General features: G+C 43.9%; 1 protein-coding gene across 2 annotated transcripts in view; it reads right to left on the bottom strand.

Annotated features, from left to right (window-relative positions):
* Positions 1-19,136, bottom strand: part of gcgra (glucagon receptor a) — a 52,045-nt gene that overhangs the window by 15,269 nt on the left and 17,640 nt on the right. For both annotated transcript variants that reach the window (XM_048245757.1, XM_048245758.1), the window contains exon 2: positions 3,043-3,191. In XM_048245757.1, coding sequence (XP_048101714.1) covers positions 3,043-3,096 — 54 coding nt within the window. In that variant the 5' untranslated portion in view covers positions 3,097-3,191. The remainder of the gene's footprint in view (positions 1-3,042; positions 3,192-19,136) is intronic.

The following is a 19,136-nucleotide window of genomic DNA, read 5'->3' as shown; positions in this document are numbered from 1 at the left end:
TCTCACGAAAAAAGTAAAATGAACTGAACTTTGAACTAGTTCAGAATTAAAATTGTGAACTTTGAACGTGAACTGTTCACTTTGAGCATGTATGAACTGAACTTGAACTAGTTCAGAAAAGCTGTGAACTGGCACAACACTGGGGATATCTGAATTCTGTGTGGAAACAAGAGCATCATATGGCTTGGTGCAATGTAGCGTAAATGAGCACAAGATGGCTGGTTGGTTTGGTTGGATGGATAGTTAATGGAATAGTCATTTTTTCGGCCGCAAAGAAAATAACACAAAACAATGCACCCAAGAATACATTATACCATGTTACATATTGCATCATGGAGCTAAATGTGAACTGCCATATTCTGTTGTGTATTTCAGATGAAATGGGTCAGGAAGGCTTCTCATGCCTCATCTAACACTTCAGCAGAGTGCATAACATAACATCATCTGTTCGCTTGTTTTGACTGCGTTTAAATGTGCCACAGTATCCTGCCCCCACTGCCCTCCCCCCCCCTGAAACCTTCACATTCCTCAGATTAGCATCACGCTCTAGTTCGATTGCCACGAAGATGCTATGTTTAGATGCACACACAGCCCCTAGCTTTCATCAACCCCCGGCGTTGGCTCTGGGAACACTTGTGTCTGTGTTCTTAACATGGTGGATTTAGCGGCGCTTACAGCATTACAGAGCCACGGCAACAGTGGACCAGACGAAGCTCAGCCCTGCCAGATATAATACTCCTGCCATAGGGCCATTTCATGGGCTCTGAATGTGTTCTCAAGCAGCCACTGCACTGCACTAAGCCTGCTGGAAGTTTGCTAGAATACAATGTCGATCTATGATCATTTAATTATAATCCATGATGACGCAATGTTCTGAACGAAACCCAGAATAGGTAGTAAATTAACAGATGGCTGAAATTGAACATTCCAAAACATAAGCTTCAGGCCTGTCGCTAGAAGGCAAGCAAACCAAGCAATTGCTTGGGGCCCCGAGCTGGCCAGGGGCCCCAAGACAACGACTGGTTAAGAATTAAATGCAACGACAAACTGTGAGCGCCCCTTTGATAGTCAATGCAGTAAAGTGCGACGACACTGTTACTGGCAATACCGGAATCCCCCTCAAGGGGACCCCTCTCAGTAGTCACTGACAGCAGCCAGCCATCCAGGTTCGTGATCTCTGCTGCCGGCAAAATATAAAACCTCGGCAGTCATAATTACCGGAAGCCAGAAAAGAAAGAAGAGAAAGCAAGAGGATGACAAGAAAAAACAAGATAGTGGTAAGTGATAAATTACACTGGATAAAATAGCTCTACTTGTCTTGTACAAATGGTGTAATGTCGCAGCAGGAAGGCTAGCCTAGCAAAAAATGTTTATGTTAACTACATGCCTGACGGTCCATGCTGCTTGTAACAAACTAGAACAGTTAGCGCAACTTTTTTTTTCGAACGGACGGAATATGGTTACATACTGTAATATGTTTATTAACGGGATAAGGAAGACGCAATCTGTTCCAGAATCACTGTTTATCGTATTTAATGACATAACATTGCTATAGCTTTGTAATAGGTTTTGATGAAAGTGTCATAGCCTCTCTGCTATACTAACTATTCGACCTTGATAATCTATTTACCAAATGGGGGTTAGGAAAACCACACGATAAATTCCGTGCATCAAAGCAGACTGGAACATTCATGTCTAGCAGTATTCATGCACGCCAGCTGTTTACTGTCTTTAAAGCACCTCAAACAGCAGAATGCTTAAATGATATGTTAAGCTACAAGTAGGCCTAGGTCAATGTATAACATTAGCTTGGGATGTTTTTACAGTAAGCATTGGTAGTTGTGAAAGCAGCTGCATCCCTTCTAAATATCAAAATATGGAAATGCTAACATATCTTTTCTTTCTCCCTCAAGGTGCTTTGCTTAAATTTCTCAGCCCTCAGGCTCTTCCTAAGGATACCTCCACTGATGAAGGTAGAGTGAATTTCTCTCACTGAGCTGAGCTGTTAATGACCTTTTCCAATACGCTTACAGTGAAATGGTCAAACGTATTTCACAGGTAATTTCAGATTTTTTTCAATTATTTTCCCAGGTACACCATCAACTTCATCCTCCATTCATGAGGAAGAAGCTGACATTGGATTTTATGGTACGGTGGTGTTTTTGCAAATGTTCAAAATGTTCAAAACTAATGCACAGTATATATATGCAACAGCAGTATTTGCACTGTCAACATTTTTTATTTATATAAACTGTGGGTGAACTTAAACTGTATGGCTATGCGGTGGTTCCTGTAGGCCTTCATGTCCATTTTGCTTGGGGCCCCCAAATTCCTTGAAACGGCCCTGATAAGCTTAAGTTAAGTTTAAAGTCAAGTTTAAAACTTAAGTTGAGGACTAAAATGAACTTCTATTGATAGTTCTTACAAGCATCACTAGCGGGGTCCCAGTTTAATCCCAGTAAAGTATGAAGTCCTTTCTTCAAAAACAAGTAATTTATTATCATTCTACCCCTCTCATTCTTTGTCTATAAATCACCACTAGTTAACATCTCATGAGTTCATTCTTCCAAGACTTTTAATGTTAGTAATAACATTCTAATTGCATAATTTAAGATGCCACTCTGCAACAACTTTGGTCTGACCCCAGACATACACACAGATGTTTCTTCTTTGATGTTAGCTAAGGAAATCCTGTCATAAAACTGAGAGTATTACTGTAACTGACATATCTCTCCCTGTTGGTACATACAGTATGCATTCGCATGCCATTGTTTGACAGGCTGTGTATGTGTGTGTATATATATATAAGTCTGCCCCTCCCTGTTGGTGCATGTGTGTGAACATGTTCATGTGACAGTAACGTGTGTGTGTGTGTGTGTGTGTGTGTGTGTGTGTGTGTGTGCGTGCGTGTGTGTATGTGTGCTTAAGACTCCACTAAGCAAATCCAGTCAAGAGGGTGTGTGTGTCTGTGTCTATGTCTGTGTGTGTGTGTGAGTTTGCATGGATGAGTGTGTGTGTATATGCTGTGTATCCATAGCTCACCTGGATGCTAGAGGAGAGTGTGAGCAGGGTCAGAAGTAGGAAGGCCTGTGACATCCCTTAGTCCTGCAGCTGCCGCCGCTGAGGGGGGGTGAGAGGGGTGTGGGGGCACTCAGCTCATACGAGGGCTTCACCTGGGCTCTCTACGCGGCCTGGACAACACACACAGGGACATGGCCGTCAACACACTCCCCACACATACATGCTCTCTCTCTCTCTCGCTCTCTCGCTCTCTCTTTCTCTCATACACATTTTCAGGCACAGTTTGCACACATGCATGGATAATATTTTAATATTTCATGAGCACACACACATGCATACATACATAGCCTACATAACACAGACAGATATCGGAACTCCCCCTATTACCGTCGGTCCCGTATTTCCACCGTCTTGCGTGTATGTGTCACTTAATATCAATTTCTATACAAACCAAGACGGCGGATTCCTAAAGAAACGCAAGCACCCACACCATAGGTGTATCTACATTAGCTATGTACCAAAAATGACATTTTACCGTGACTCAAAGAGCTGTAAACAGTGTTGTAAGGCTGCGTGTACACAACCGCTTGGAGCTCCAGTGGAATTTTAATTTCATGACGAGAATTCTCGGTCTAACCGTTCATGTGCCGTTGAAACGGCGTAAATAGGCGACCCATCAGGCCAGCACTATAACTCTGAGCGTGGTAAACAAAATCGGATATTTCAAGCAGTAAATGCTCCCGTTAAGAACCAAACCAGATTTGGTTCAAATCTACACACGGATGGCTACTGGAAAATGTAAGGTTTATTTAGCAAATGTTATTTTGAAGTGTTAAAAAACATTATTGTTTTAGAATTTCCAAACAAAGTGGTGATAATTGGGGGTGTTGGGGGTTACGATACATACTATATATTTGCACACTAACACACACACAAACTCACAAGGAAATGCAAAGTAACTAACATGCATAAATGGTCCTTGTGTTATTTAAATGTACTAGTTCTTAAGAACACTGAACCGCAACATCACCCAAACAACAATTTAAAAAAATGATATATTTGAAGATCAATGTGGACTTGTAGAAAAACCACAAGTATCTCAAACCCAACAGGATGCACTGCTCTCTGTTTCCTGTTTTCAACTCAGTGCAAAATACATCACTGTCTCGTGAGTGAGACACACACACACACACACACACACACACACACACAAACAAACAAACAAACAAACACACACACACACACACAGAGTTCAGCAGCTTCTGATGTTTACCCAATTAGAGCACAGCAGAGTTAGGGGTGCTGGGGAATTACAGCACAGAATAGGGGATCATGAAAGTGAAGACTGAGTCCAACATTAAGAGGAAATCCTGTTTATATACACTGAGGAATGGCAGAGCCTTCCTCAAAATTACATATGCATTGCAATGCCGTGTGTGTGTGTGTGTGTGTGTATGCGTGTATATGTGGGAGTGTGTGTGCATGTGTGTATATTTTTGTGTTTGTGTTTGTGTGTGTGTGTGTGCGTGTGTGTGACCTCTGGTGCTCCTTAACTCATGGTCACTCACCCAGGCATCGATCTCATTCCTCGTCCCTCGCTCCAGCCGATGTCGGAGAACGGAACGAAATCTGAAACGTTTCTGCAAAAAACACCTTTACCATGGAAACATTTTTGGCTAAAACGTTTCAAATTCCATTCTGTTCCAGTCTCTCCTGGCGCAGTCGAGGGCAGGTGGCAAGACACCATATCCTGTTGTCGTTGCTTTTGTTTGTTTGTTGTTTGATTTTGATGTAGGGAGTGACCTTGTGGTGTGTTTTGAGGTACCATTCGCATATACACACAGCAATCAACACACTTCATATCATAACACACCAGTGGTTGGTTGTTAAGAGAAATCCCAAACAAAGGGTTTCAAGCTCAAGCCAGGCTAAGAGGCTGGCAGACTAACCACATGGGGGTTGAGTAGGGTTGCGAGAAGCGGCCATCAAACCAATCAGTGTCACATTTGGAAGGCTGGAGTAAAAATAACTCGGTTCATTCACAAGCAGCATATTTTTACTGTGTTGTTATTATTATTCACCCCTGGGATACAGACAGCCAAAGCAACCCAGCGCGTAGACCATGTTCCTCTGGTTCAACTGGTAGAGAAATGGTAAAGCATGGCATTAACAACACCAAATTCATGGACTCAGTTCGCTTTGACTAAATAAATGAATGAATGAATGAATGAAAGAATGAATGTAAGTGAAGATATCAAGGAGGCAGTTGTCAGAAATGGCATTGTTGTTACAGTACATACTGGCCTTGTTGCAAGTTCTATCATACCGTTCACTTCCATGTAGCCAAGTACCCTTTCGAAACAACTTTGTATGCCAATGAAGTGGTGAAAGACAGACTATCAGCACGTTTTCATGGCAGGAATAATGCGTTTTGAATCAGTTTATTGCCCAAATTCTGTTTAAATGTCAATATTCTATTTAATCTGTTTACAAGCAAGTAATGTAACATTTTGAGCATATTTCTGTTTACATACAGTAGCAATCAACATCATTCCGAATAAGTCACCGACGCAGCCTACAAATAGGCTTCCAACGCCATGACGTAAATCTCTTTTGGCTACGTATTGGGGGTGATGGGGGTGTGGTGGTCATAATTATGCATATATGAGGATAATGGCAAGTACATTATGCAAAGTTTAGCCTATCTGCTGGGCGAATTTCCATTATACGATCCAGCATATGATGTCCCCATAATTTTAAGAATTCATGTTTCTTTGTCACTAGATCTGACTGCACAGTTCACAGCCCACACCCCTTTCAGTGCACAGAAGCACAGAACACAACCCATGCTCATCCACCCGTCATTAAACATGCTTCACCAAGGCAGAAAGCTTTCTCTGGAGACCATCTTAAATAAATGAAAAAAAGAATAGAATTTCAATGGTGGTTGTCGAGGAGCATATTTGTGTAGGAGGATTTAAATACTCACCATGAGAGAGATGCAGGGCTGCCACTGGGGTCTCAGACCCTGTGGCCTGTTAGCAGGTTAGGGGTGTGTGTGTGTGTGTGTGTGTGTGTGTGTGTGTGTGTGTGTGTCCAGCCGGCCAGCAGGACTAGTCATCCCACACATAACCTCACAGAAGCACGCACACACACACACGCTCTCTGCCAAACACACACACATTTGACACAGTTACACGTGTATGCTGATGCTTTCTTTCTCTCTCTCTCTCTCTCTCACACACACACACACACACACACACACACACACACACATGCCAACGATTCAGTCCAGCGCACATAGCTTAGTTGGCGGCACACTAGCCTACTTAGGACCAGTTTTCGCCTTGCTTGCAGATATCAAGTAGAATGATTAACTAGACACACAGAGAGGGCCTGAAAGGAGAAGCCCTGTGTAAAAGAGCAAAAACAGGGTTTGGGGGTCAATCTTTAAACGCATGTAAAAACACCCTGATGGACACGGCAAGGGCGAGGGTACTGTCATGGATCTGGAGTGACCACTTATTAACTAAAGCAGAGCCTGTGGGTCAAGGACGGCATGGCGGTGTGATGTAACCGACATGGGGAAACAAACTGGCGTAACAGTTCAAGTCCTGCGATGACTCGGGGAGTAAACTGAACAGGTCGAATTTGCTGATTGAAGAGTTACATACAAAGCAGCCTGTTTTTGACACCAGAGGGAAAAAAATATACATGAGGAAAACAACCCGACGCATTGTCAGGTTAAGGGTCAAAATAACTCAAAGTCGTAATGATTTGACAAATTCTCAGTGATCTTATCTTTCACATGCAGTTGGTCAGTATTAAGCTTTAAGACCTGTCTAATATAAATGTGGCACTTATTGCTGACAGGCATCTAAATGGCCCTACTAGAGACCTTACACTGCCATCTGTTCAAACACTAGCGGTAAAGATAGCAGCATTTCTGTAGTTCTTGGAAGCCCTCCATTATCTTCACCATGAGGTGTCCAAACAGAGCTATGTTTGGACGCATTAGCATTAGCAAATTGCTCATTCAACAATTAAACAATTTTGCAGTGATTGGGGACTAGCATTAAAGCACATACAGTATAAATCTATCAGCATTAAAGCATTTGAAATGTGAAGTGAGGTAAGGGTTTAAGTATGGCTGTGACATTTGTTGCGACGGAACACACGTAGGCCTAGAGAGCAGTTCTCCATTCACACATTGCATCAGCATGCTCAACAGTACAAGCTGAGTCACAATTTCACTTCACATTTCACGTCTCATAAATCATAAATATCTGCCTGTGTCTGACAAAGTATGAAACACACATTCCACCCACACAGACAGGCCTACTGCTAATCCGGTACAGAGTTTTTTTTTTTATTTGAGATGTCTTGAAGCCCTGTAGTCTAAATCTATGAGGCTACAAGTGTATTGTTTCACACAGCTATCAGCTGGTCTATATCTAAAGCAATATCTCGCACTGTTAGCGACAGCAAAACAGCATTTGTGAACGTCCCCTTGAGACCTTTACACAACAATTCATATTTCATGTCATGTAATGTTAAATGAAACATAATACATTATACAATATATTATGCAATGACATTTCCATAAACCTAGGTTTCATCTGGGTTTGGGTTATGGTTAGGCTTAAAACTCACTGTGACAAATAGCATGTAATCCGAAGGTTGTAAAACATTAGATTGATGCTATTGTCTTGTAGCTAATTATGCAATCAGTTCAGCAAATCTTGACATAGCAGTTATGCTGCTGAGTCGTATCGCATATTCTAGTTTAACAATACATGTCTATATAGTAAACATTTGCACAGTCTGACAGCTCATCTAACGGCTGTCAACTTGTGTGTTTGCAATTGCACAAAGTGATTAGCGTTTCATCAAATACAAAGGCATAAAAGGCTTTATTTACCACTATCAAAATCAGACAATATTAATATTCAAGTTCACAAATAAACAGTACATACTGTAGAAGTTCTGGGAGCCAAATGACCAGTGGGATAATTGCCTCAGACAGCCAATGTCTCACCTACGTTCTATGTTCTCTATACCTTTGAGCTCTAATGTATGTGTGTGTGTGTGTGTGTGTGTGTGTGTGTGTGTGTGTATGCATGTGTGTGTATTTGTGTGACTTGTGCTGATGGGGTTGCCTATGCACTTTAAACACCCTGGCAAACGTGTGACTTGTGTAATGCGATCTGTCTCTTAAAAGGACCCTATCTCAGGGCTCTGCCCTCGCACCTTTTATTCAGTTTGACAGTGCAGCGGCGGGGACAGCAACACGTTAGGCTGCGTTTAGGCCTCCCTCTGAAAGGCCATGCTAATTACAGGTCTGCCACCACCACCGGTCAGTGGCACTAATGGCCAGGGATCACAGCTGATGCAGTTAGCACCATACATGAAGAACACCAACACCTGACAAACTATTACTTCCTATTTAGGCCTGAGCCTGTGCATCTGTTACTGTAATTTCTGCGTGAAGAATTACGGGCCATTTTAAAGTGATAAAACAAAGTGGCCGCTGCACTGATTTTATCCACAAGGCATCAAAGCCTCAACGAGCTGGTGGTCTGTTCTTGAATGACCTCCTGTGTGGGGGTATTTACTGTATCCTCTCTTCTGTACTCAGGGATGGATTACTGCACGGGCCTACCAGGCCCAGGGGCCCAAGGGGTCAGGGGGCCCTGAAGCCCAAGCCTTTGCATGGAATCACTGCCTCAATATCAACAAATTAGGATGTAGGCTATTAATCTGATTGAATTAAAGTATTGGCCATCCCCAAAATGCACCAGAATACAGGAAATCACATCAAACAAATAAAAAAACGTCTGGGGGAGGACCCCCAAATCCCCCCTCCCACATATGCGACAATTAGTGGGGGGCCCTTAATACATCTGGGTCCAGGGGCCTGAAAGTTCATAATCCGTCCATGTCTGTACTGTATCAAAATGTAGGATCTAATTGCTTTAATCCCTTCTGCTCCACAGCATTCTACAACACTGCGTTTTCAAAGTCCTACTCATGCAGCCCCCTCTTTTCACACTTGGCCATCTCTTCTTTCGACAATGTGTGTTTCCCCTGGCTAAACGGATGGGAATAATTACAGCGACGATAAGTGTACAGGCTCTGTGTGAATAAAGCCAAGAGTACCCGAGTGCAGGGCAATTACGCTGGAGCATGTGTGTTTCAGGAGCGCCAGCTTTTGTTTCAATGTTTGAGAGGGAACGAGAGTGTTTGAGTGGGAGCAGACCAGAGCAAACCTCTTGTGACTCAAGCATAGAGTGCCGTCAGCCAGCACCGTAGCCACAGCTCACAATGGACACGCAAGTACGGTATGAGTGCTGGGGCTTGCATAAAGTAGGATGCTGTGTACAGTATGTGTATGTGTGTGTGTGTGTGGGGGGGTATCCAGAGAATCCAGACGCTCTTGGCTTGGCAAGGCCCCGTGCGATGAAATCACATGGGATTTATGTGTCTGCTGTGGTCCTCCTGACCCTAATGTGCAAAGCTGCGTCACTGTTTGAGGGGAACTATGCCGTGGCTGTAATCCATCGGCTGCCTTACGGTGGTGGGATTGGGAGCGGATGAATATGGAATGTGGGGAATGAGATGATGGGCTCTGACCGGACGGATTCAGGACCAGACTGGAGGCAGCTGTAGAGCAGGCCGAGGAATACACTTGAGCATGCTAGAATCTGCTGTTATGCAATTGCAAGTACATACATTTTAATCTATGTAGCAGGATTTAGGTGAACATCTTCCCTGAAGATATTTGTGATCAATGCCTGCTACAGACAGCAAGTCTGAAGTTAAAATTACTTCTTCTGCTATTCTGTATCTAAAAAGACAGCATTTGGCTCTTGGCAACAAACAGACTAAAAATATGATGCTTGACCATTGCTGACTGGAACTGACTGTCCAAGATGTCACGGAATGGGATGAGAGCAATTTTCACACATCACATCAGCAATCACAGGCTGACACACCGCCGTAACTGACGGCCCCCTACTCCCCCGTGCTTTTTCAGTCACGTCAGAGTAGCTGCTTCTCAATCCTCCGCCTCGGTCACTTAACCGACAACCTTGGCCGCCGTTCCCCGCGGCAACAGACTCGAGTGGTTCCCCCGCGCTACACGGGGATCCAAGCGACTCAGCGGGACAGGCAGCTTCTGAGCTGATAGGAGGGTGAAACAGAGTTGACGGAGACGGACTGTCCTGCCTCTCCTGCTCAGACATTCCTGCTGGCGTGCTGCTGCTGCTGCTGGGTTTGCTGAGGGAGGAATGCTTCGGGGTAAACCAGGCAGTTTCTTATCACCAGCACAGGGAGAGATTCATGATATGGGGTGATATGTTCTGTACATGCAGGTGTGCACTCACACTCACCCTTCCACACATGCATGCACATGCAAGAGAACATCTCACGCACACATACATGAACAGCTTAATAGATAGACAGATGCCTACCTGTGCACACACTACACAAAAACTATGTTGCGCACACACATATTTTTTTAAGAACTTACAGTACATCATCTGTCATCCTCTCCCAGTTAAAGAAAAATGAACACATACAAAGTAATACAAATGCAGGCACACACAGGCACAACCACACACCCCCCCACACACACACACACACACTAGAAAACACCCTTTTCCATGAATTTCAATGACCAAGCACAAACAAGAACCATTGTGGGGACTGTGTGTTGGCCCAACAAAGCTCAAACATTGCCCACATTTTTAATCTGCATCAGCTGCATTTAGAAACAAACCACGTCAACCACAGTTATGTGAACCCAATAGAGCAGAGCACTCTATCAGCCTGTCCTATGACACTCTATCAGCAAACTCCCTCTGCACAACCCATACTGTCAACAGTGTCCCTGACAAATCTCCCTATCAAACCTCTCAATAACCTTCACCACTGGAGAATGGCCCTCAGGCCATGGATCCCACTCTCTCTGTCTCTCTCTCCCTTCTGTGGCCCTTCTGAGATACAATCAGGACATGTGTTCAATCTTCGTTCTCTTAAATGGCACCATAAATCAATCTTTTCCCACTCAACTCGGCTGCAGCTCAGGCACGTGCAGAGAAGGGGGGCAACAGGGGCTCTAGCACCTGCCATTTTGCCCCTTTGATGTCCAAGTGCCCTTTTGACAAGACCCGTTTTTTACTTTTTAAAATGTGTAATACTTCTGCTAGTTCCAACGTGAATATTCGCTAAAATGTATCATTAATAGTTTGTGAAATTAGAAATTTACAAAAATAACAATTTTGTGTGTTAATTGAAATGCCTTGCGGCCACCAACCCGTGACGTCATACATTCAGTGAACTCTCAGAAGGTGCACGCAGGCACAGTGCTGCAGGAGACGTTTGGGAGCACGGTAAGGTCACTTGGCAGTTAGCCTATCTGAACATGCAATAGTATTCAGCTTGGAGATAGAGAATAAAATGTTTAAAGTTGTTTCATGTTTAATGAAGTAGGCTATCAAACCCGTTTTAACCATGTCATGGTCCATCCATTTCAATAAACTGGCAGCTTCGAAAATCTAAGGCTGAACGTTCATAACATATTCTGTTTAGGTTACTAGTAGCTTAGGTTAGTAGACCTAGTTCATAAAACAGAGTAGGCAAACCTTTTCTAAATCGTCATAAGCCGACGACATAGGCTACTGTAGTTGTTTAACTAACCCAACTCCACACGTCGTTCTCTGTTTACAGTAGGCTACATTACGCGTCATTTCACTCAGTGGCACGCACAGCACGTGAATCTGCAAGACACCAGCTTGCTAATGGTGGTAGTTCACTGTGATAAACATTAAAATTATAGCCTGACAAGCCAGACTACGCAATAACATATCTATGCTGCCGCTAGGGTGCGTCTAGATTTCTAGGCTATTAAAATTAGCTTTGAATTTAATCAATAAGATGTAGCCTTATAGCCTATGATCTCTGTGTAGACAATAGCCTAATGAAAACTGAAAAGACCTATCTGTCTGTGCCCTGGCTACAGTAGGCCTACAGTACATGCACTCCTATTGAATTTTTAGAACCAAGGAGAGAAATTAGAAAAATGTGTTCCAGCTCTGTCTGCTATTTACACCCATTCTTCTTGATACATAATGAATAAATATAAAAATGTTTATCAGTACATTAGACTACTTTGCAAATTGCTAAACCATATAATAGCCTGTCCCACCATCATCATTGAAATAGCATAATGCTAGAATTTAAATGCAAAAAAAAAAAAAAAATGTCCAGCTCAGGTTCAGATGATTAAAGCTTTATAGGCTAGGGAATGTAAAACTTAAGTTCCAGTTTACACCATTCAAATTGTGAAATCTTTTCTAGCTTTCGTATGCATTATGTTCTATAAAACATGATATTATATTCTGCAGTGCAAAGATGCCCACTAAAGACACGTTTTAAATAAAGTTAACACGTTTTCTGAAAATTTTGTTCCATGTGCCCTTTTTGTTAAAAATTTGAGCCCCTGCCCCTTCAAAGGTCTCTGCACGCCCCTGCTGCAGCTTCTGTTCACGAGTTCATGGACGTGCCAAAACATAGAGCTCTGCACCGACCCTGCACTGCATCTTATCACCGTGTCAAACCTATTCACACCCGAGCCAAAGATAGATTGAGACCACACCGCAACACACCACATCACACCACACCACACCCTGTTCAGGAACAGATGCCAGAGCAGGAAACAGGATGACAAGGCAGCGAGATCCATTCACAAACTCCACTATCTCACTGGCAACAGTGAAAGAGAAACCATGTCAATATTTAGCTCACAGCTGCATTGTGGCAATGGGAGGAGATAGGAGGCGAAGATAGGGAACACAATTGCCCTTTAAACTGATTGCTCTTCATATAATCTTATTGACAATCGCAATGCTTTGTACATGTACCTGAGACGCCAAATGACATTCTTTTATGATAACTGGACAAAGCCGGGCTCCCAAGCCACGCATGGCCATGAACAGGATGTTCTTTTGACATCACTGTCAAAGAGAGGGGAAATGTCCACATATCTAAGCGACACTAAAGACACAGGCTCAATCAAAGCAAACCCATAAACACTGTGTGTGCAGTGTCTGGAAACAGAATTATGTTGGCCAACCATCATTTCTCAGAGCTGAGACAAATGAAAGAGTTTCTTTAGAGAAAATGTGAGGAAACAGTCTGGAATGATGAAAGTGAAGAGTTGTAAAGAAAGCGTGTGTGCCCAATCCAAACGACTAGGCTTTTTTTTGTTGCTGTGAGCAGAGACCCACCAACACTAAGATGGGAGCTTAATGAAGCTTACTGGTCACGTCACGTCAGATGGCACCATCAGCATTCTACCCTGGCATCTCTCTGGAGCTGCTGGCAAAGTCGTTCCCATCCCCCAGAGTGGCATTCGCCCAACGAATTCTCATTACCGGAGACATCACCCCAAAGGTGCAATTTAGCATTTTTATTGAACACAAATAAGACAGAGATTTCAAACTGCAAATCACTGGCTGGTGCTGAGTATTTCATGCCCACGACACCAAGGCAGGAGAAAACAGAGCGGATAGGGCAAGTAGAGAGAAGGGGTATACAGACTGGCATCTAGTTGGGGCAAGTAGAGAGAAATGGTATGCAGACTGGCATCTCTGGTTGGGGCAGGTAGAGAGAAGGGGTATGCAGACTGGCATCTGGTTGGGGCAGGTAGAGGGAAGGGGTATGCAGACTGGCATCTGGTTTTAGATGTCCTGGCTCAGTGCCAGGAGAGTGGACTGGGCACACAGACTGGCGTCGCGTTCCGTCAACGCTGTGCCCGTCTGACGAGGTGGCAGCAGCAGGTGCAGGACAGAAGTGCCTTTCTGCCTGAGTGGGCAGGGTGAGGGTGTATGTGTGTATATGGAGGGGGTTGGTTGGGAAACGTAACTTCTTTCTGCCCAATTTTCCACTGTGTCAGCGCCCATGGATGGCCTTTTCCCGTCAGAGTGGTTGACGCCACGTTACGGAAAACCTCCACTTTGAACAAACTGTCAACACTTAATGTGCTAAGTTTTTTTTTATTTATCTATCTCAGGGACACAATGGTGGCAGCCAGGAATTGAGCCCACAAGTTTCCTGGCTACTGCCTTGCTCCTTAGTCACTGTTCAGTAAGCTTTTTTAGGCTTGGCTGATCATGTCTGTCTGATCATGGTGGTAATAATGTTTTTCACTTAACTTCAAGGTTTTGGCAAAAAGTGACAGGAAGAAATGTTTGGCTGCATGTAGTGTACGCTGTAAAAAGCTTTTGCTCAGGTGATCAAACGGTCCTCAGGTGAACACCTGATGGTGTTGGCTGACTCCACGCTCCCATCTGAAGAATATACTTTTATCTGCCAGTTAGGTTTTGCAGAAACAAAATTCTACACAACATTTCACGCAAGCACAAAGCATCTTGGGAGAATAACCAAAAAACTGGTGAGCATGTATAATTCAGCTGTTTTAAGATGTCTCTGGCTTCCTGCTCATTCTGAGCACATTCTGTTGCCTCACAACCCAAATTCAAATTAGGCATCTGTAATGCCAATGAATTCAACAAACTGCAAGAAGCAATTCTTCAAACTGTGTGTGGATATGTGTGTGTGTGTGTGTGTAATTGTGTGTGTGTGTGTGTGATTGTGTATATTTAAAAAACATCATTATCATAGAGAGGAAACTGTGCATAGGTTTTTTTCAGGTGGTTTCATTTAATTACGTTATGTTGGTTTATTAAGTTTAGTTTATGATTTTATCTCCATAGGAACAATGCAACATTAACAAAACCTTATCACAAACCACTACTAATTGTGGCATGTCCACATAGCAACCATTGCATATGGAGATCAGAGTTCAATGAGGTTCACTAAATTAAGTATTCACCTCATGGGTCTCGTTAAGTATAGTGCTCTGCTCAACTGGATAACACAACTAATGTACAGTGATTAAATAGCACATACCTAGTGCACAAATGAGACATGGAAGGGTGCATGGTGTACTATCATCTTTCTAGTCATAAATGGAGAGGAAAACAATTAGAAATGTCACCTAAATCCCATTTACTTTGGTTGTTACATTCGACAGCAACACACACAGCAATTAGTTGCGTTTGTTCTGACGGTGTGGTTACTATGGCCGAGGAGACACGCTCATTGTCTCATGTCATTTCACAGCTTTGATGCTGTCGTGCCATTTGCTGAGCCAATATTTAACCAGCCCTCTCCATAAATCTCATTAAATCTCAACTCTTTAGTGGGGGAAATATGAATGATCAACATGTCAGATGCTTTATCTGTGCAACGAGATAAAGGAGAGGAGTTCGGTGTGTGTGTGCCTGTTTGTGTGTGTGATTTTGGACTGTATAAAATGTGATTTTTAAAAACTGATCTGTATTTTGCTATAACAACCAAAGAGACGGAGAAAAGCATGCTAGGGTCATGACACTGTAGACCTGTAAGTTTGTAAGTGCTGTTGAGAGAGGCTGACCTGGTCCACAGGCTGAGGTAAGGGAAGTGTCCGCAACAATCTCAAGGTGTGAACGCAGCAGGGCCTGAACACAGCAGTGGGCCGGCGTGGGAGCAATCGCTTACCTCTACTCTTGATGGAGATGAGTTTGTCTTGAACTGAACAGCATGCATTTGTGTGAGATAGTGAGTGTGAGTAAGTGTGTGTATACAGTAAGTGTGTGTGTGTGTGAGTCAGAAAGTGAGATTTATATATGTGAGCCTTCAAACTTCAAAATGTGTGTGTCAGGGATGCAAACGGCGCGCCTTTTGGCGGATGCCGCCTTTTTCACGGCTGTCTGGGACAAAATGACAATACCTTGCTTTCTGCGATGCTAGGAGGAAATGCAGCTCAAAAATGGCTTCAAAGTTTGTCAAATATTAATTTGACAAATACAGCCAAGGTACAAATCCAGTTACTTACTTATTCAGTAAACACGGACAAAGCATCCAAACTCATTCACACGAACAGAGACTTGACCTCTAAGTATACTTCTCCCACGTGGATTCACCCTTAGACACAACCTAAGCTAGTTTCCCCCTCTCTCTCCTTCGGCCTCATCCTCATTCTCGTTCTCAGGCAGACATGCGTCCCACTGATCCAGTTGGAATGCCTGTGTGTGTCTCCCGGGAGCTGGCCCTTCTCTGCTCTGACCTGCACCGACCCAGCACCCACACACACAAACACACACACACAAACACAAGCATGCACACGCACACAAACACACGCGACACGCCTTGCATCGCACGCACACACACACACACACACCTGGCTGCATCATGCACGACGCGCGACACATGCACGCTCCCACGAGCCCCCTTCTCTCCTCTTCCATGAGTTCTTTCCAATGGAGTCCAATAAATAACCACCTCGAGAGCAATCAGGCAGAAAGCCCGGGCCCCCAAACCCACCCCCCTACCGGGCCCTCGCTGAAGACCCTCTCCACCCGCTGATAGAGGCCCTTGCAGGGGCCGCATGGGTCACAGACTCCCTGTGCTTGCTTATAGTCTGTGTAAACAGATGAAGGTGGAAAAAGGCAAGGGGCGGCGGGCCCTTATGGACAGGACCCAGACACCTCTCATCACCCGCATGGTGGGCGTGACGTGGCTTGGCGTGGCATGGCGTGCTAGTTTAGGGGCCCGCTTGGCTGCTGGGGCCGCGGTGACTGATTTCACCACTCATCGCCCTGACATTTACAGAGAAAAGTGTGAACTGGGCAAAAGGCCGCTGGTGAGGTTGGTATGGCGCATGCCAATGCCCCCTCTCTCTCGCCACGCTCCCCACATGACATGCAGCAGTGTGTGCCTGTCGTCCCGTCACACACCACCTACAGCAGTTAAGGCATATCACAGGGACGATTACACAACATGACCTTTGGACTGAGGGGTATGGCACACACACACACACACACACACATGTACAGTACAGACACACACACAGCCAAAACAGCATACTCAGAACTCAAAATGAGAGCTCAAGAGATTGAGCTTTTGGGTACATGATTCTTTACACACACACATTTGGATGTTTGTACACACTGGGACAGAGCTTAAATGCTAAAGCTGAACCAGTTACCCAGGGCCACAGCACAGTTTAGTGATAGAGAGTTTAAACCTGAATGTTAAGGGCTTTACACTTTAAAACTTTAAACCACCCTCTGTCCCTCAGAACTGTTTACACACGTTTTCAAAACTCTGTGTCTATTTTTCAAAACCCCACACACAAAACCAACAATTGCTCACACAAAATGCCTCAAATCTCCAGCAAAATGACACACAACATTCAAAATGTCATAAACACATCTTTAAATCAAACATTCGCCTCACATTGCAAAGACTTTTGTCATAATATGATATTTTGGATACATCATGTACACACTGTGTACACACTCTTTTGTCTTTCATAGGCTTTATGTATTTCCATACAAGAGTAAAAGTTACGGTATCTACAGAGAGAAGTTGAAATACACAGTTAAAAAATGCAAGCAATATTGAAACCAAATAATTTGCTGTTGCGAATACAGTATTTTACAGCTAACAAGAACAAAGCAAAGCCAAATACAATGACCACGAGATGTACATGGAGTTCTGAAAAAGCTGATTTTGCCTAAGATGGAAAAGACTGACTATTATCAAATTACTTTGCTTTTTCCAAAGAAAAGTGTGTGTGTGTTATGTGTGTGTGTGGGTGGAGCATTGTGTATGTATTCATAGGTCTATAGAAAAATGTATTGAGCTAATGGTAACTTGGGGAGACACAAAAATATAGTAAAAAAGTTTTACTGTACATAAAGTCGACTTTTTGTAGAACATTCCTTTCAAAGTATCTGCATTGGTTCTGAACATTTCAACCGGAAATCCTCTAGGGCCAGACTGAAAGGGTCCATACCTACATATAGAGTATATCTATTCATAGGCCTATACTAAGGCAATGATTGGCCATTGAGAATTAGTGTATGGTTTTGCAGATTTGGTGTGGGGTTATGATGTTTGGAAGACATGTTTAGAAAATTGTGTGACAAGCAAAGATTTAGTGTGTAAGCAGTTGAAAAAAACTGTAAACTTACATCCTAACATAAATTAGGCTTTTCCTAAACTACTTAGAGTAATTCCACCATGGAATGCAGATTACACCATCTAATCCCACCATGGAATGCAGTAGGAAAGGAAGCCAACGAGAGCGAGTGTTGAGTCCCATGTGAACTACCCAAGTGGGCACTGGTTCCAGCGTGAGGAGAGGCCCACGCGCACACACACACACACACACACACGCACATATACCCACACACACACATACCCCCCCCCCCCACACACACACACACACAAACACACCACACACACACATACCCACACATGCGCCATGTGAAGCGCCAGCGCCATGTGAACTAACCGAGTGGGCACTGGTTCCAGCGTGAGGAGAGGCCATCTCAGCTGGCATGCTGCCCTGACTGGTGGACGGAGCAGTGTCCAGCCATGTGCACAGTGGGCAAAAAAACCCAAAAAATAGCTCAGTGACACGAAATGTCAGAATGATTAAGAGTGGCATGCCTCAGCCGTGATCTCAGGAAGAGGGTAAATAATGTATGTTTCCTTTCTTTATAGTACTTGCATCGCATCGCATGTGTCAAATGTTGCGTGATGAGCTGAGAGAAGCAATGAGAGAGGAGGAGAGGGAGGGAGGCACATACAAACACACACACACACACACATAAAGGATGAGAGGTAGATAAATAGATAAACAGGTAAAGAGGGAGAGTGAGTGTACACACCAAAAAAGCAAGAGAAAAAGAGAAAGATGGGACCAAGAGATGAAGAAGAGAGAGAAGAGATGAAAGAGATAGAAGAGAAAGGCATACAATGGAGAGAAGCAGGTTGGACGAAAGACAAAGAGTAGATCATCGCTCACTCGTGTTTGTATTCAAAGCGAATGCCAGCCTAATCCCTACTCTCCGTCTCAAGACCATCTCCTGGCATCTATCAGGCGGGCGTTTGAGCAACCGCAGGAGCGCATCAGGGGCCAGCCCACACCTCAGCGAGCCTACATACCACCTCCCAACATGGGTACAGATCACCCGGAGCAGTGGGTGGGGGCGGAGGGA

This window comes from Alosa alosa, chromosome 6 (assembly GCF_017589495.1).
Source record: "Alosa alosa isolate M-15738 ecotype Scorff River chromosome 6, AALO_Geno_1.1, whole genome shotgun sequence".
Classification (NCBI taxonomy): Eukaryota; Metazoa; Chordata; class Actinopteri; order Clupeiformes; family Clupeidae; genus Alosa; species Alosa alosa.
The sequence above is the reverse complement of the archived record's forward strand: the minus strand, read 5'-3'. Positions and strand labels throughout refer to the sequence as shown.